This window comes from Tachyglossus aculeatus, chromosome 13 (assembly GCF_015852505.1).
Source record: "Tachyglossus aculeatus isolate mTacAcu1 chromosome 13, mTacAcu1.pri, whole genome shotgun sequence".
Taxonomy (NCBI): Eukaryota; Metazoa; Chordata; class Mammalia; order Monotremata; family Tachyglossidae; genus Tachyglossus; species Tachyglossus aculeatus.
In genome coordinates this window covers 16,981,893-17,001,169 of record NC_052078.1, presented here as the reverse complement: position 1 = coordinate 17,001,169, position 19,277 = coordinate 16,981,893, and the positions used below count along the sequence as shown (strand labels likewise).

The window sequence follows — 19,277 nt, the reverse complement described above, 5'->3', positions numbered from 1 at the left end:
GCTGTATGCTCTCTTCTCCCACTCTGTCATGGCCATTTTTAGCCAAGCCAAAGGGTCAGGGAGAGGGAGAGTTGCCGCTAAAACAGCCCCAGAGGGGCCCCTGAGTGTGGTGGGCTCGGGGCACCAGCCCTTTCTGCCAAAGGGTTAAAGTAGTTCTGCCTGTCTCTCCCCACTTTCCTTTCATCGCTGGAGGCCTGAAAGTTTGGCTGGCAAGCTTCCAAGCTCTCAATTTCCCCAGCCCCACCAATGATAATATTTGGAGTGGATGTAGTATTGTCCTTTGTGTGCCAAGGGGCATCCCTGGCAGTGTTGTCTGTATGGAAATGTGGCAGAAAAGACCATTGTGTGGCTTATCTAGTATAATAATAATAATAATGTTGGTATTTGTTAAGTGCTTTCTATGTGCCAAGCACTGGTCTAAGCACTGGGGTGGATCCAAGGTAATCAGGTTGTCCCAAGTGGGGCTCACAGTCTTCATCCCCATTTTACAGGGATGAAGGGAACTGAGGCCCAGAGAAGTTAAGTGACTTGCCCAAAATCACACAGCTGACAAGTGGCGGAGCCGGGATTTGAACCCACGACCTCTGACTCCCAAGGCCGGGCTGTTTTCACTGTGCCACGCTGCTTCCCTTAGTATAAAAATTCAAACAAACTCTGGCTGAGGAGGTGGTTTGGTTTGTCAGGTGAATGGGTAGAACGGGTCTGGTTTGGTTCATATTCAAGGTAAAAGCCTATTTGATTAACAAGGAAAAATATCACAAAACAAGCTCTTGTTAAAAATAACATTTTCACGGTTATATGAGCTCCTCTTTAAAACATTCTTTAGGGAACCCATGGCTACTCTCCAGTACACAATATCCGAAATGTCAAAAAAGAGACTTCTGTAGCTTCTTCTGAATATTTTTGCTCAGCTTTACCAGCTTCATGAAGACTGGGAAATAATAGTGGTGCCAGTCCGGTCCAGGTCCAAGAGCAGGATGTCAAGGCTGTCAGGTTTTAACTCCAGCTCTGCTGTAGGACATCAGACACATCACTTGCCTGCTCTATGACTCGGTTTCTTCATCTGTAAAATGGGGATAATAATATCTTTCTCAGTGTCACGGGGACCTTGTGAGGGGGGAAAAGTGACAAGTAATGTAAGAACAATCCAAGCAGTGTGCTGTACAGATTCAAAACAACATGATTATTACTCTTGCAAGGGCTTTGCTAATTATATTTTTCCTTGTTGTTTTTTTTTTTTCCAGATACGTATGATCCTAGCAGAGTCGAAAGGGTGTAAAATAGAATGCCCGTGAAAAATCAAGAGAAAGCCAGCCAGCTAGTGAAGAGAGTTCTCTGGTTTGAGGTTTTCTGAACTGACTGCTCAGTGCTAAAATCTGGAAATTGGTACCACTCATGGTGTTTATGATGTACTGATAAAAGCCTTTACCACTGCCAATAGGAAATTTGTCTTTCATACAGAACTGCTTTTCAGAGAGAACTAAAATCTTCCTTGGAAACCATCTGTTGGAATAGCATTAAGATCTAATGCCTACATTTGGCAAGGAACGATCATATAAACTGTGTTTTAATGGTGTTCATCTGGGGTGGTAAACTGGCTGGGGCGTCTGCCTTTTAAGCTTGTTGCTCTATGTAAAAGCGTAAACTTGGGAGATCAGCAAAATGATTTTGAAAAGAATGTGAATTCCTAAGCTCCCCTTTTGAATAACTCTAAAACCCAAACTTTTGTGTTTATTATAAAATATCTTGAACAAATGTCATTGCCTGGAGTGTTTCTGCACTTTTGAGTTTGGGGGGAATGTGGAATCAATGAAAAGACTGATCTTTTTGTAATCAATTTGGCCTTCTGCTAGTGGAAATAACTTTAACTAAACTGCATGGTTAACTTGCCACAAGTGGACAATTAAAAAAAAGAAAACTTACACAATTCTAAATGAAGAAGACCTGTACTACGTTGTACTAATTATTGTTGGGCAATGAACCATTTTGGTCGGTTGCAAACAATACCATTGGCCATTTTGCACTCAGTATTATCTATTTTTTATTTTCCATTTTGATGTTTAGAAATTCTTTATATGGAAATATAATTGCTGGTATATTGTAGCCCATTTTAACAAAGTAACTATATTGCTTTTTTTTTTTTTTTTACAAAAAAATAATATTTTTCTATGATGTAAGCAATTGTGGGGTGGCAGATTTTTTTCAAAAAGTATTATATTTAAAATAATCTGGATCCGTTCGTGTAGTACTGTAAGGAGGTTCATGTTTTACTGCATTTGCTATGTCTCAGTGGTATTCAATACTGCCTCTAATATTTTTGTGGAAAAAGATGCCCCGCTCTCTCTCTCTATATATTACTGGGTTAACTTTTTAAAAATAAACGTTTTGTATTTGTAGCTGTTGGGATTCTTGAAAGCCACCCTTTCAAGAATGCAGGCTGAAATCCTGTAGGTTCCACTATTTTGCTGTCTTGTCAAGTTCTGACTGGGTGAACGCAGAGCCCTGAGAATGTGCCTTTTCCCGTCTCATAAAGAGACGTATTTTACCTGGTATGACTTTGAGGTAGCCTCCATGAAAGATACTGCTTTGCAGCACTAAATCTATGGTATTTCAAAAGACAGTTATAAGGCCTGTACATTCTGTTTATTGCGCTAACCTGCACACTATGTATTTTTATGCTTAAATGTCCATTTTTTTATTTGTAAATGTTCTTACTTGCTACCATTCCATCCGAGTGCTTCTTGCCTCCCCTTCCCTTTCTTCTGTTTTGTGAAGTTACCATATCTCTTTGTTAAAGCGATTCAACATTCTGAAATATTAATTGTTGGGTGGTCTGTAATTTGGCCCCAAACTTGACTTATTATGCTTTGGCAGCAGTTTTTTTTTTTATCTGTAACATATGATTTTTGTTCCACAAGAACTTCATGTATTTACAGTTGTTCGTTAAAAAAGAAACAGGATCCACTAGGATAATTAATTCTGAAAACTCTCTTTAGATACACTATGTACAAACTTCTTTTAAAGTTTGGCTCTTTAGCTGAAAAGTTATAACCGCATTCCAGGTTCACATCAGCAGTAATCTGGTCCAAGTCACTGCTGGGAATGACCCTGGACTTATTTTTCCCAAAGTTTAGTGGGGAATAGGTCCTCCAGACTTCCGTCATTGGTGAACCACTCATAGGAATGGCAGGTGGAGTCAAACTGCAGAACTGAGCCAACTGCCAGTTGTTTTGGGGGCTCCCTCTCTCTCCCTAAAATTCAGACAGTGATCCAGGTAATTTCTTGTCTCTGGTAGATTGTAAGCTCCTTGAAGGCAGGAATCATGCCTACTGGCTCTCCCAAGAGCTTAATACAGTGCCCTCGCACTGGAAGTGCTGAGGAAATACCATCGATGGATTGATTTTAGGAGCACTTGAAGGTATTCAGGTAGGAAACATTGCTTTAGAATTTGGAAAAGTATGGAAAAAGGCAAGATTTTCTTCACATAAGTCTTATTTCTGCCCACACGGAACAGAGGTGGTGTCTGTCATGAGAGCACATAAGGGAGTGGAAGAAGAAAAATGAATTGAGTATGTTGGAATGGGATTGTAGGGTGGGGTTTTGAGTCATGTTAGTAATGTTGTAGTAGTAACAGTTGCATTTATTGCGTAGCTACTTGGTGCCGTGCACTGTACTAGTCAATTGGGAAGTACAGCGTACCGGAGTGACGTGTTCCCTGCCCCCAAGGAGCTTACACTCTTAACAGGAGAGACACATAAAATATAACTGCATTAATCAATAGTAGAATTGGTTATCAGTAATAATTTATTTTCCCATCCAGCATAGCTCCCATTGGAGCCCAGGTGTTTATTTGGTGATTAAAATAAAGTAATACTCTCCCCCTCCACCACTCCCCAGCACACGTACACACCTTCATTACTTTCCCATACTATTTTCCTGAGAAGTCTAGTTTTTAATATGGCACCATTGAGGGTCTGTTGGACTTCCATGGCTAAAATAGAAGCCCATTTCTGAAGAATTGAGCCGAAAGATGGTTTCAAATGACTTATAGCTGAAATGCAAATATTTAGTTCACTCTTCACTCCCCATCTCAAGTTACTTAGGAAGGGGTGTGGGGTAGCACCAGTTTCCTTTGTTTATGGAAGTAAATACTTGTCTGTTCAAGAGGTAAATATAATCAGATTACCATCCTCAACACCCTCTCCACCTCTTCCTCCGGGCCAAATTCTGCAAAGGCTGAAGTTGACCCTCTGATCCCTCCTTCCCTGTTTCACCATCATCTCTGCTTTTCACCCTCTGATCTGGGCTCTTCTCTTCCAATCTAAGGCTCCTGTTCATAGCAGAACCGCCGGTCCTGTCACCTGTTTTGGGTGGAATTTCGGTGGTCGGAAGACCCCAGCCAAGAAGGAGCATCACTTTTCATGACTTTGATTGCTCAGATTCAGAATGTAGCTAAATGTACCGTTCTGAATCCTCTGAGGCCTTACCTTTTTCAGATGACAAAACCCACCCATCCGGGCAACTTCTTAGCCAAGAGCTTCTGTGCATGGATGAGATAGGGAGGACTCAATGACCCCCTCTGAGCGCCGACTTTGAGCAGGGGGAGAAACCTAGGTGGGCTAAAATGCCCCAAAGCCTTCAGCACCCTTGGAAGATTGTATGCATTTTGGCTCAATGCATTCAGAACGATCAAGAAATAACAAATTAGATGTCAGGTTTGGGTGTGCCTTAGAACGTGAGCAGTGTGGCAGGATTATTTTCAGGTCTCTGTTAGTGTGTGAGGAGTCACTTCGGGCTTTCTATACCGGCAAGGGGAAAGAAGGTTTTTATCTGGGGCCCTTGTTCTGCTGACGCCAGGGCAAAGAAACTTCTGTGCGTGGGAGACAGCTTGGGGGCTGCTGGGGCGGGAAATTGTTTGTTTGAGCTGTGGATTCTGTACAGCTGTTTGTGGGTGGCGGGTTGCTCTCCAGCACTCAGCTTGGGAAGCATTATTCTGAGTGGCATTTCAGGATCTGCACGTGGGAGGCCCCCACGGTGGTGGAGGGGGGCTAGCTCAGGGCTCATCAGACCTTGGAGGGAGGCTAGGAGAGGGGCAGAGATGGGACATGAGATGCTAAAGTAACAGGGAAAGGAAAAATACCACCTGTGAGCATCTGACATTGTCTCCTTTCAGCCCTAGCTTCTTCTAGGGGAGATGGGATTGTCCTGTCTGGAGGAAAAAGGCCATCCATACTGGTTCATGGTTTTGACTTCACCTAGTTGGATCATCGATGTGGCTGTCTGTGGCACTTGTGTGTGCGGAGGCCAAATTTATTTCCTCACCTCTCTTAGAGGACAAATACAACCTGAGCTTGAGTTGAGACTTTCCACCTGAAGCACAGCCCTGATTGGGATCATCCTGGTCCCGGCATGGAAGCCTAGTCTGCTGCCACCCTATCTCTCTCCCTGGGTGGATCCTTCACTATTTGGGGTGGGAGTGGAGGGGCAGAGAGGCCAGGTGAAGGGAGAACACAAGTTCAAGTTGAGCCACATATGGCAGAAATTAGAAATCAGAGTGAAACATCCCAGCTGGGGGAAATGGCAGTAATGTACAGATTATAAAATAAATGAGGTACTTCCCACCCTGGACAGCAAACATTCCAGCCATCTCACCCAAGCCTGTCAAAGAAAATAACCAGAAACATCCCCAAAGCAATTTCTAAGATGCCGTGAAGACGAGACTTTTTTCCAACTAAGGATAGTTTGCCTCTGCACATGTGTGCCTCGGTCCATGGTAACGGAGAACAGGGAGAGTCCCCGCGGAAAGCTGCAGTGTGTCCTGGACCATTTCCAGGTGTGGGTCAGACAGGGGGCCAGAGGAAGAATTCTTAGGAGTAAAGAGAGGAGAAAGGGAGTGGGTGAGAAGGAAATGGAGAAAGCAAATACAATAATGTTTGTAAACGATAATGGGATGAATGTCTTCTCGAAGCATTTTGTATTTCTGCACAATGTAAATACAATGTCAGCTCTCACTTTAAGGGCACTGAGCCCTGTTCAGAATGCACATGTTCCGAATAAAGATTTTTGCATGAACTGGTTGATGTCCATTTCCTCTCTGCATCTGAGTGGCCATCACTGTCAGCAACTCCTCCATCCAGTTTGCCACGGTGGGTGCTTACTATGTGCTAAGTGCTGGGGTACAAGAGAATCAGATCGTACCTGGTACTGGGCCCACACAATCTAAGAGGCAGGAAGAGCAGGTATCGATCAATCAATCAGTGGTATTTACTAAGCATTTACTATGTGTAGAGCCCTGTATTAAGCCCTGGAAATAAAGCAGTAAAGTCAGTTGATCTGATTCTCGCCTTCAAGGAACTTGCAGTATAGTTGGGGAGCCAGCCATGAAAATAAATTACAGGTAGGAAGAAGGAACTGAGTATAAAGAGATGTGTGAGGGGAAGACAGGGGAAGGAAATAAGTATCTAATTGTTTTAGGGAGACTCAAGTGTACTGTGTAGCAAATGTTATCTCCATTTTCTAGATGAGGAAATTGAGGCTTAGTTGAGCGATTTTCTCAAAATCACACAGTAGGCCAGGAGCAGAACTGGGACTAGAACCTGGTTCTCCTGACTTCCTGTGCATTTTCCACCAGGCCCTACTTTGCTCTCCTGTTTCCTCAAAGAATAATAATTATGGCATTTATTAAGTGCTTACTATGTGCAAAGCACTGTTCTCCATTGGTGTTGGAGAGCTGGCAGAGCCATTGATTTACCTATGGATTTACATTACCATTACACTGTGGTATTGGGTGTCTCCTGTTACTTTAAATGGAGTTAGTGACTATGGCCTATGGGCACTGTCCCTTTCTGATCCTATAATTTTCAGATGTCTGTTGGATGGAGTGTGTTTCCCTTGTGGGAATCAAAGGGCCACAATTACTGCGTATTTGGGAGGTGCTTGGTTTTGACCTGCTGTGGTAGTTGCAACTCCTTTCACATTTCAGAATTCCTGGTTTAATGTCCGAAGACTGAAGAGTTCAGAGCCGTAAGGTTTTCTACATAGCCAAAAGCCCCTGCAAAACCGTATTTTGTAGCTTGGAAAGTTTTTGATTCTGCCCTTTCACATACAGACTGAATTTCCTGGAAATACAGGTGAGTTTCCACGGGAAAGGGAGGGGCAAAATGGGCTTGGGATCAGGTGAGCCCCGGATTCTTGAAAATCAAGGCACACTCCATGGGGAGGGAGGAGCTAGGTCTCTGTCTCCCCCTTCTAATAATAATAATGTTGGTATTTGTTAAGCGCTTACTATGTGCAAAGCACTGTTCTAAGCGCTGGGGTAGATACATGGTAATCAGGTTGTCCCACGTGGGGCTCACAGTCTTCATCCCCATTTTACAGATGAGGTAACTGAGGCCCAGAGAAGTCGTGACTTGCCCAAAGTCACACAACTGACAAGTGGCGGAGCGGGGATTTGAACCCGCGACCTCTGACTCCCAAGCCCGGGCTCTTTCCACTGAGCCACAATGCTTCTATACTGTGAGCCCACTGTTGGGTAGGGACTGTCTCTATATGTGGCCAACTTGTACTTCCCAAGCGCTTAGTACAGTGCTCCGCACACAGTAAGCGCTCAATAAATACGACTGATTGTATAGCGATACTACCAATTAGTGATTGTGGAAGCATAAAGATAAGTAAGCGCTCAATGAATACGACTGATTGATTGTATAGCGATACTACCAATTAGTGATTGTGGAAGCATAAAGATAAGTAAGCGCTCAATAAATACGATTGATTGTATAGCGATACTACCAATTAGTGATTGTGGAAGCATAAAGATAAACATTGCAGTGTTACGACAGGGTGTGTCTGGTCAACTGGAATTTGGTGTCACTTATAGGATCTCAGGGGCCATGTCTGGAGGGTATTTTGGATAAATCTTGTTCTTTTTTTGCTCCAAGTTTATGTACGTTGTCTGCGGCGCCTAATCCCCAAGAACTGGCCAGCCTGAAGTGGAGAAGGTGACGGCGGAACTGGAGAGGAGAGGAGGTTGTCATCATGGCCTCTGGACACCAGAGGGCAGTGTGAGTTCATTCTGCGGCAAACTCCTTTAGCAATCAATCAATCGTATTTATTTATTATTTTTTTTGATGGCATTTATTATCATCATCATCATCATCAATCGTATTTATTGAGCGCTTACTATGTGCAGAGCACTGTACTAAGCGCTTGGGAAGTACAAACTGGCAACATATAGAGACAGTCCCTACCCAACAGTGGGCTCACAGTCTAAAAGGGGGAGACAGCGAACTAAACCAAACATACTAACAAAATAAATAGAATAGGTACATACAAGTAAAATAAATAGATAAATATGTACAAACATATATACATCATCATCATTCGTATTTATTGAGCGCTTACTATGTGCAGAGCACTGTACTAAGCGCTGATTAAGCGCTTACTATGTGCAAAGCACAGTTCTAAGCGCTGAGCACTGTTCTAAGCGCTGTTCCAAGCGTTTATTGAGCACTTACTGTGTGCAGAGCACTGTACTAAGCGCTTGGGAAGTCCAAGTTGGCAACATATAGAGACAGTCCCTACCCAACAGTGGGCTCACAATCTAAAAGACTGGTTCCCAGTCTTTTGGGAACTTAGCAGGTTCCCAGGGGAAAATGAAGTCGCTCGGGCTGAGGTAATAATAATAATAATAATAATAAATAATAATAATAATAATAATATTAGAACCCACGACCTCTGACTCCCAAGCCCGGGCTCTTTCCACTATGCCACAATGCTTCCCTAAGAAGCAACCGAGTCATTGTTTCCTCCTTCCTCCTTCTCCATCCCCCCCTTACCTCCTTCCCTTCCCCACAGCACCTGTATATATGTTTGTACATATTTGTTTATTTTACTTGTACATATCTATTCTATTTATTTTATTTTGTTACTATGTTTGGTTTTGTTCTCTGTCTCCCCCTTCTAGACCCGCCGTTGGGTAGGGACTGTCTCTCTCTGTTGCCAACTTGGACTTCCCAAGTGCTTAGTCTGGTGGTCTGCACACAGTAAGCGCTCAGTAAATATGATTGATTGATTGTTTCCAGGTGGGCAAGGATGGGAGATGGAAAAAGGGGAGGGAAATCAATCAATCAATCGTATTTATTGAGCACTTACTGTGTGCAGAGCACCGTACTAAGCGCTTGGGAAGTACAAGTTGGCAACATAGAGAGACAGTCCCTACCCAACAGTGGGCTCACAGTCTAAAAGGGGGGGACAGAGAACAAAACCAAACATACTAACAAAATAAAATAAATAGAATAGATATGTACAAGTAAAATAGAGTAATAAATATGTACAGACATATATACATATATACAGGTGCTGTGGGGAAGGGAAGGAGGTAAGGTGGGGGGGATGGAGAGGGGAACGAGGGGGAGAGGAAGGAAGGGGCTCATTCTGGGAAGGCGTCCTGGAGGAGGTGAGCTCTCAGTAGGGCCTGAGAGTAGGACCTCAGTAGCACCTCCTTCTCTTCCCCACAGCACCTGTATATATGTATATATGTTTGTACATATTTATTACTCTATTTTACTTGTACATATCTATTCTATTTTATTTTAATATGTTTGGTTTTGTTCTGTGTCTCCCCCTTCTAGACTGTGAGCCCACTGTTGGGTAGGGACTGTCTCTATATGTTGCCAACTTGTACTTCCCAAGCGCTTAGTCCAGTGCTCCGCACACAGTAAGCACTCAATAAATACGATTGATTGATTGTTTCCAGGTGGGCAAGGATGGGAGACGGAAAAAGGGGAGGGAAAGAGGTTGGGGAAGTCAGGGAGGGGTGATGCACCCTGGCCTAACCCGGTGTTTCTTCAGCCAAACAATGGTATTTATTGAGCACTTACTATGTGCAGACCACTGTACTAAGCTCTTGGGAGGGTACAAAATAGCAGAATTGGCAGGCACAGTCCCCCGCTTCTAACGCGCTTGCAGTTTCTTGAGAGAAAATCCCCACATGTTTGCAGGGGGGCAATCCTGCGGAAATCACGAGGTCAACCGAAGTTCATAGATTAGTGGGGCCCGATAAGTGCTGGAAGCCCTGGGCTAGTTTGAGAGACAGCCATCTCCAAATAATCATATTTATTGAGTATTTACTGTGTGCAAATTAAAGTAGTACTAAGCACTTGGGAGAGTATAGCAGTTCTCTGCACCTTTCATTTACACCCTCCTGCCTGGCCCGGACTGCTGGGCCCCGGCACTGCCTTCACATGCCTCTGGTGGTAATGAGGCCCACATTTGCTAGCCTAAGGGCTATGGGGAATTAGTGGGGAAATAATAATGATGATGGTATTTGTAATGTGCTTAGTATGCATCAAACACTATTCCAAGCACTGGGCTAGATTAAAGCTAATCAGGCTGGACACAGCCCTGAGTCCACATGGGGATCATGGTCTTAATCATCATCAATCGTATTTATTGAGCGCTTACTGTGTGCAGAGCACTGTACTAAGCACTTGGGAAGTACAAGTTGGCAACATATACAGTCCCTACCCGACAGTGGGCTCACAGTCTAAAAGGGGAGACAGAGAACAAAACCAAACATACTAACAAAATAAAATAAATAGAATAGATATGTACAAGTAAAATAAATAGAGTAATAAATATGTACAAACATATATACATATATAGAGGTGCTGTGGGGAGGGGAAGGAGGTAAGATGGGGGGATGGAGAGGGGGAGTAAGCGCTTAACAAATACCATTCATCAATCAATCGTATTGAGTGTTTACTGTGCGCAGAGCACTGTACTAAGCGCTTGGGAAGTACAAGTTGGCAACATAGTAATAACAGTAATTATGGCATTTGTTAAGCACTTACTATGTGCCAGGCACTGGGGTAGATACAAGGAAATCAGGTTGGACACAGTCCCTGTCCCATGTGGGGCTCCCAGTCTCAGTCCCCATTTTGCAATGAGGTAACAGGCACAGAGAAGTAAAGCGCCTTGCCCAAGGTCACACAGCAGACAGGTGGGGGAGTCGGCATTTGAACCCAGGTCCTTCTGACCCCCAGGACTGTGGTCTTTCCAGCAGGCCACGGGAAAGCTGCTAGGGGGAGGAGGGCCTTTTTAGACTTTTAGACTGTGAGCCCACTGTTGGGTAGGGACTGTCTCTATATGTTGCCAATTTGTACTTCCCAAGCGCTCAGTACAGTGCTCTGCACATAGTAAACAATCAATAAATACGATCGATTGATTGATTTTAGATGAGAGCAGGGGCCGGGGCGGGTATATACGGTAGGGGCGTCTTCTCCACGTGACCCCCGCCCCCGCGTCGTTTACAGCAGTCAAGCAAGTCCAGGCCTGCCCGCCATGGCAGCAGCTCACCTGCCTGGAAGCTTCCCTAGCCGGGAAGGCCGTCCGGGAAAACCGGGAAGCTCCTGGGCGCCGGCGGGTTTTCCTTGCCAACTGGTACTTCGCCTAGTACAGTCTCTGCACACACAGTAAGCGCTCAATCAATGCGATGGAGTGAATGAATGAATGGTGCAGCTGGCCGGTCCTAAGGCGGCGCGGCCCAAGCTGCTGCTGGGCCTCCCCCTTGGCGGCCCCCTGCGGGCAGGGCCCCCCACCCCGGCCCTGACCCGCCCCGGGGCCTTGCCCAAGGGAACTCTGGCGGAAAGTTCTGCAGTAGCCATGGCCTATCAGAGGTTCCCAGCCTCGCCCTTCTCTCTCCCCCAAGGCCCAGCCTCACCCCTCTCTCCCCCAAGGCCCAGCCTCGCCCTTCTCTCTCCCCCTTGGCGCAGCCTCGCCCCTCTCTCGCCCAAGGCCCAGCCTCACCCCTCTCTCCCCCTTGGCCCAGCCTCGCCCCTCTCTCCCCCAAGGCCCAGCCTCACCCTCCCTCTCCCCCTTGGCCCAGCCTCGCCCCCCTCTCCCCCAAGGCCCAGCCTCACCCCTCTCTCCCCCAGGCCCAGCCTCACCCCTCTCTCCCCCAAGGCCCAGCCATGCCCCCTCTCTCCCCCGGCCTAGCCTCACCCTCCCTCTCCCCAGGCCCAGCCTCGCCCCTCTCTCCCCCAAGGCCCAGCCTCACCTTCTCTCTCCCCCGGCCCATCCTCACCCATCTCTCCCCCTCAGGCCCATCCTCGCCCCTCTCTCCCCCTCGGGCCCCTCCTAGCCCCTCTCTCCCCCTCGGGCCCATCCTCGCCCATCTCTCTCCCCCTCGGGCCCATCCTCGCCCCTCTCTCCCCCTCGGGCCCATCCTCGCCCCTCTCTCCCCCTCGGGCCCACCCTCGCCCTTCTCTCTCCCCCTCGGGCCCACCCTCGCCCTTCTGTCCCCCCCTCGGCCCACCCTCGCCCTTCTCTCCCCCCCTTGGGCCCACCCTCGCCCTTCTCTCCCCTCTTGGGCCCACCCTCGCCCTTCTCTCCCCCCCTCGGCCCACCCTCGCCCCTTTCTCCCCCCCCTCGGCCCACCCTCGCCCCTTTCTCCCCCTCGGGCCCACCCTCGCCCCTCTCTCCCCCCCTCGGCCCACCCTCGCCCCTCTCTTCCCCCCTCGGCCCACCCTCGCCCTTCTCTCCCCCTCGGCCCACCCTCGCCCTTCTCTCCCCCTCGGCCCACCCTTGCCCTTCTCTCCCCCTCGGCCCACCCTTGCCCTTCTCTCCCCCCGGCCCACCCTTGCCCTTCTCTCCCCACCCTTGCCCTTCTCTCCCCACCCTTGCCCTTCTCTCCCCAGCCTTGCCCTTCTCGGCCCACCCTCGCCCCTCTCTCCCCCTCGGCCCACCCTCGCCCCTCCCTCCCCCTCGCTCCCCCTCGGCCCACCCTCGCCCCTCCCTCCCCCTCGGCCCACCCTCGCCCTTCCCTCCCCCTCGGCCCACCCTCGCCCTTCCCGCCCCCTCGGCCCAGCTTTGCCCCTCTCACTGCCCCTGACTCCATATGCTGTGTGGAGTGTGGGGAGGAAGGCATCCTGTTTACAATTGTGGTCAAGAGTTAAGTCCTTTTACCTTACAGGGGTGCGTGTATCCCACCCTTGGCCCGATTATCCTCCCACAGGGCTATTATCCCAGGACAACAAAGACCTCGCGGATAGCCAACAGGTTTGAGGCTCTAAATGCAATTCTCCCTTCGTTGTGCAGATGGTCCCAGGAACAAGCAGATCCGCTTGTGGTTTCAAGCTCAAGGCCAAAGCTTTTCTCCGAGAAGGTGGTGATTGTGATTTACAGCAGCTGTTGGAGAATCTGATTTCACTGAGGTGTAGTTTGCACACAGCTCCCTTTGCAGGCCGGTTTGCGCCCAACAAGGAAAAATAAGGAGAGGGGGACATCTAATCGCTGCAAGGTGTCTGCCCCACTGAAGCTTCCTGGAGAAAGGTATGTGGTTTGACTGTTCGTGCTTCTGGAGACACTGACAAATAATAGATGTGATGGGACTGTAAATGAAGGTGAAGGCCGGGGAGAGCAATGCTAGCTGAAGGTATGGGCCCGTGACACCTCACATGCTGCAAACCCCACATCCAATTTCTAGAGCGATACCGAGACAGGCAGTGTAGCCCAGTGGGAACAACACAGGCCCGGGAGCTGGGAAACCCGGCTTCCAGTTCTAGCTCTGCCACTTGCCGGCTGTATGGCTTTGGGCAAGTCACTTGATTTGGGCCTCAGTTTCCTAATTTGTAACATGGGGATTAAATACCAGTTTTCTCCCCCTTTTTTTATGGTGTTTGTTAAGCCCTTACTTTGTGCCAGGCACTGTACTAAGCGCGGGGGTAGATACAAGATAATCAGTTTGGACACAGCCTATGTCCCATGTGGGGCTCACAGTCTTCATATATGTTGCCAACTTGTACTTCCCAAGAGCTTAGTACAGTGCTCTGCACACAGTAAGCGCTCAATAAATACGATTGATTGATTGATTCATTCATCATCCCCATTTTCCAGGTGAGGTAACTGTGGCACAGAGAAGTGTTGCAACTTGTCAAGGTCACACAGCAGACAAGTGGTGGAGCTGGGATTAAAACCCAGGTCTTTCCAGCTCCCAGGCCTGTGCTCTATCCAGTAGCCCACACTTCCCCTTGGCCGGTGAGCCTCATGTGGGCCAAGGACTATGACTCGGCTGTAATGGGTTTATCTTCCCAGTGTTGGCATATGATATGCGCCTAACAAATATCAGTCATCAGTGCCGCTCTGGCAAGGCTCACAGACAATCTAGTCCAGGCTCCCAGGCCGTCCGCCAGTGTTGTGGCCGTGCTCGTTACAACACAGCTTCTCCGGCTGGATGTGTGAGGAGGATGGACAGTAATAGGACTCCCGAGTCCGTGGGTGGCGAGTTGAAATGGGCAACTCAAATGATGGTGGAAGAAACGTTTTAAAGATGCAGTGAAGGAAGATCTCAGATGTCCTAATTATGCCTGAAATTTGTAGTCTGAGAAAAGCTTTTTGGACTCTGAATATCTGAGCATGCCTGTACTCTGGGATGCTCTAGGGACTCTCCTTTCACCATGAGGGCATCCTGCTCCCTCCCAACCCCCACTTTTTTCTAGCCCCCAGAGTACTCACACCCTTTTTACCCCTTTTGCCTGTACTGCCCACACATTCTTCATCAAACTCCTCCCCTCCTCCTTGCTACAATTCCACTCAGCCACCTTCCCCAGCCCCAGTTTTCCGCTCCATCGTCTTCTGCATCTGGTCAGGGTCAGTCACCCAGTCAGGATCAAGCATCCGGTTGGGCAGCGTATCAGATGGTGTCTGGTCTGATTTTTCCAGTCTCCCAGTAATGGGGGTGTGGGGGGGCACTCCTGCCTTGGAAGATTGTCCCGCAGCCAGGAAGCATGCCATGTCAGGAACATTTCTTCCAAAAGCCATCCTCACTCTTTCTTTTCTGACGTTCCTCCTGTCATGCCTCATTAGGAGCCCCTCATACCACATTTAATATTTCCTCTCCCTTGGTGTGGGCTCCCCTGGGTATCTGTAAACAGTTATCATGTCTCTTTCCTCTTTAACCTTTCCTCATAAATCAGTCCCTCCTTTTCCTTAATCGGGGTTGCTGCTCTTCTCTGAACTCCATCCAGAGAAGCTGCATCATCCTTGCAACAAGAGGCCAGAACTGAATAAAATGTGCTTGGAGAGATACGAGAGGGGGGCAAGAGGGAACCCATGGCCTAGTGGAAAGAGCATAGGCCTTTGAGTCAGAGGACCTGGGGTCTAATCCTGGCTGTGCTATGGATCAGCTATGTGACCTTTGGTATATCACTTAACTTCTCCGGGCCTCAGTTTCAACATCTGTGAAATGAAAATCAATCCTGCTCCCTTCTACTTAAACTGTGAGCCCCAAGTGGGATAGGGACTGTGGTCAACCTGATTATCTCATATTTACCCCAGTGCTTAGTACTTTGCCTGGCACATAAGTGCTAAACAAATATTATTATTGTTGTTGTTTACATGTCTATCTCCAGCTGTGCTTTTTTGCACTGTTCAGGTGAGGGTATAACCTTCCCTTGAGGAATGTGGGAGTACTAAGGGAGGCAGGAATCTGCACTCTCACCCTGCTCTTCCTGAGCACCCCCTCCATTCCTCAAGGGCCTCCAACAATGGGAGAGGGGCATCCTTTTTTTCACCTCTGAAGGTAGGGTGCTCCCCCCGCCCCCCCCAACAGTTGTACCCTAGGGACAACTCTGCTTAACTCCCTGAAATGGGGGTAAGCCCTCTTGCACAGTGCTCCAGTGCATTGTCTTTGTAATTACTTTGCCTCCTGTACAGTGCTCAAAAATGTCAGGAGGAACCTGCCAGGTGAATGCGACCTGAGCCTTGTCTGCCCAGCAGGGCCACATCATCTCCTTGGTGGCCCACCCCCAGTCTGCCAGGAGACAGCCAAGAAGGGTAAGGGGAGGGACGTCTGTCTGCCAGAGGGGCAAGGTGATGGAGAGCCTTATAGCCGAGGGTGAGGAGATGAAAGAAGATGCTCTAAAAGGCATCAGCCTGTCCTGTCTTGAGTGTCCCCAGGCTCAAACACTGTCTGTGTTATGAACTCGGAGATTTTCTCCTGCTCATCCCCGAGAACTGAGCCCGTGAGCCGTGCCAGGAGGGGTGGAGTTCATCCCCAGCTGCCTGAGATGCCGCACAACCTAGTGGGAAGAACACAGGCCTGGGTGTCAGGATATCTGGATTCTAATCCTGGCTCTGCCAATTGCCTGCTGTGTGACCGTGGGTGAGTCACTTCACTTCTCTGTGCCTTACCTCATCTGTCAAATGGAAATAAAATACCTTTTCTCCCTTCCCCTTAGAGTGTGAGCTTCACTGTGGGACAAGGACAGTGTCCAACCTAAGTGTCTTATAGCTACCCCAGCGCTATTACAGTGTTTTACACATAGTAAGCATTTAAATATAATGATGATTATTGTTATTATCATAATTAGTCTTGTAAAGGAGAGAGGGACTTGAGAGAGTAGGTCACCTCACTGGGAGAGGAAGTGGGAGTCAGTCTCCTGGGAATAAGGCCCTCCTGGGGTGTCCAGGAGATCACCTTAAGGAGATGGGGACTGAGACTAGGCAGAGACAGTCAGAGAGGAGTGTTTCCCGAAGATAGTCAAGCGTTGCAAGCCCTGCATATTTTCACCTGAGGATTAAGGTTGTAAGAAGCAAAGTTGTTCGCAACGGACCTGGCAGATCTGAGAATGCCTTTTCTTTCTCTACAAGGGCTGAGATCATGTCTGTTAACTCTCTTTGTGTTCTCTCGAGGCTCAGCATAGTGCTTTACACAGAGAAAGGGCTCTATAAACGCTGTTGATTTGATTGTAAGCAACTCGAGGGCGGGGAGTGATCGTATCTACTAACCCTGTTGCCATCTTGAAGATGGGCAGAATTTTGGCAGAGATAGTGGCCTGGTGAGGTTTGTTTGGTGTGAGGTTGGCACGGGGGTCTAGGGCACTATTTCAAATAATGATAGTATTTATTTAAGTACTCACTAGGTGCCAGGTCCTGTACTAACCCCTGGGATGGATACAAGTTAATCAGGTCAGATATTGTCCCCGTCTCACATGGGGCTTACAGTCTGTAAGGGAGGGAAAGCAGGTATTTTTATTCCCACTTTACAGACGAGGAAACTAAGTCTCAGAGAAGTTAAGTGACTCACCCAAGGTCACACAGCAAACAAGTGGCAAAGCCGGGACTAGAACCCTGGCGTCCTGACCCCCGGCCCCCTGCGCTCTTTCCGCTCAGCCCCTCTGCTTCCCTCCCATTTCCCTTCCGGATGTTGGGAAGTACAGTGGCATAGGACCGTCCGCTTCTGGCTGACCAGTGATCCGAGCTGCCTCCTCTTCTCGACCTCTGTGTCTCTCCCTCTGCTCTTGACTTACAGTCTGACCCTCCCCAGGCTCTCTTCCAGTCCAGGTGATCACCGCCAACCCACCCCAAGCCCTCTCCCAGCATGATTCTGGGCATTTGTAGCCTTTTCATTTTTTCCCTGCCCACGGTGGAGCCCAGCTCAGGGAAGCGAAACCCCACAGTCCCCTTACATCTTCTTTTAAGGACTCGGGCCTGCAGACTGAGCCCAAGACGCAAATCAACGCAGCGACTGCTGCCGTTAGCAAGGCCAACAACAACATGGAGGCCCAGCACTGTCACTGGGGCGTCAGGGGATTTCAGGAAAGGGCCCAAGCGCTCTTCGAACTTGCACATCTGCACTAAATTAGAGCACAGGCCCGATGACTTCATCAGGATCTGCAGTGTTTCTGGGAGTATTTACTTTATCACAAAAGGAACCACTAATTTATTTGTTCAGTCTTCTACATAAATATATCCACATCCCCCATGTGATCCAGCACACTTTCCCCCATTTTGCCTTTTGTTGTTATAACAGACCTGGAAGGGTGAGTGAGTTTCGGTTTTGTGGTAAACGTGGAGAACTAAAGATATAACTTGGGGGAGGTGAAGGGGACAGGGGAGGGTCCTAGTGAGGGAGGAATTCTTCAACCCAGTTTGTTGCCCTGCCAGTTCTCCCAACCCGAGCCGGACTAGGGAGCCCACCCAGCCTGGCTGCTCACCTACCTCCTCCCTAACCCCAGCTCTTCCAGTTGCCTGCTGTGTGACCTTGGGCAAGTCACTTTAACTTCTTTGGACCTCAGTTACTTCATTGGTAAAATGGGGATTTAATACCTGTTCTCCCTCCTACTTTGACAGGGATCCCCTTGTAGAACATGACTGTATACCTTACCCCAGTTCCTAGAACAGTGCTTGACACGTAGGAAGTGCTTAACAAATACAATGATAAAATAATGATATTAATGAAAAAGGCTGTGGCCTTTGGCATGTTCTTTTCATTACCGAGTGCTTAGTGGAGTAGGACAGTAGCAAGACATACATCCCCTGCTCTCATCAAATTTTCAACCTGGTCAGGGAAAGACAGGCAAAAATTCAGGCAAATACTGAAAGCAAGAGGAAGACTGTGTACAGCAGGAAGTAGGTACAAATATGGCAGGATGAAATAGCTGAATGATTCAAGGTACAAGTAAATAAATACGTACATTGTGCTGGGAAGAGGAGGAGGTAAAATAGGTGGATGTCGGGTTGACATAGCTGGGGTGTTGGGAGTTCACTGGGGGGATTTTAGGAAGGCTTCGAAGGAGAGGAGGGCTGTGCTCTAGCAAATTTGGTGGGGAGAGAGTTCCAGGCTGTGTGAATGGTGAGAGTGAAGTTTTGGAAGCTGGAGAGTTGAGCGTGAGGTTGGAAGGCGAACTGGGAAGAGGTATGGGGAGGGGCAAGATGCCCCCAGAGCAGACCGTATCTACAAATATTGCAACCTTGAAAATAATTGTGGGCCTAAGCCAGTAGAAATTAATACCAGGCTATTAGATAAGAATACAATGTCAATGGTATTCCACTCTCTGGAGCCAGAGGTGTTGGGGGGCAGATAGTTGGAGAATTTTTATGAACTAGTTAATGTTTGTGCACTGATGTGAAAAACTGAAGGTTATAGATAGGATTTGAAAGGTCTCGACAAGTCCATGTGTGTTTGCAGCAATTTCATCTCAGTGAAATCAAACCCATAGCCATCAAGGGTCATATCATTTGAGGCTGCATACCCAGCCCACGCCAACCCAAGTTCTGCCTCACTAGACTGGAAACTCCTTGAGGGCTGGGATCGGACCTACCTACTCTCCCAAGTGCTCAGTACAGTTCTTGGCACCCAGCAAGCGCCCAATAAATGCCAAGTGATTGACTGTAGGCTGTGTCCGACCTGATTACCTTGTAATTATGGTATTTAAGCATTTACTATGTACCATTCACTGTACTAAATCCTGGGGTAGATACCAGCAAATCAGGTTGGA

The 19,277-nt window shown here is 47.9% G+C and overlaps 2 protein-coding genes across 5 annotated transcripts in view; both read left to right on the top strand.

Annotated features, from left to right (window-relative positions):
• The window catches only part of JCAD (junctional cadherin 5 associated), a 62,775-nt gene extending 56,703 nt beyond the window's left edge, over positions 1–6,072 (top strand). For all 4 annotated transcript variants that reach the window (XM_038755995.1, XM_038755996.1, XM_038755998.1 and 1 more), the window contains one exon: positions 1,245–6,072. In XM_038755995.1, coding sequence (XP_038611923.1) covers positions 1,245–1,279 — 35 coding nt within the window. In that variant the 3' untranslated portion in view covers positions 1,280–6,072. The remainder of the gene's footprint in view (positions 1–1,244) is intronic.
• Positions 6,073–13,246: 7,174 nt separating this feature from the next.
• Positions 13,247–19,277, top strand: part of SVIL (supervillin) — a 292,499-nt gene continuing 286,468 nt past the window's right edge. Inside the window, exon 1 of the mRNA XM_038755658.1 lies at positions 13,247–13,329. The gene's annotated coding sequence lies outside the window, so the exon portion shown is untranslated. The remainder of the gene's footprint in view (positions 13,330–19,277) is intronic.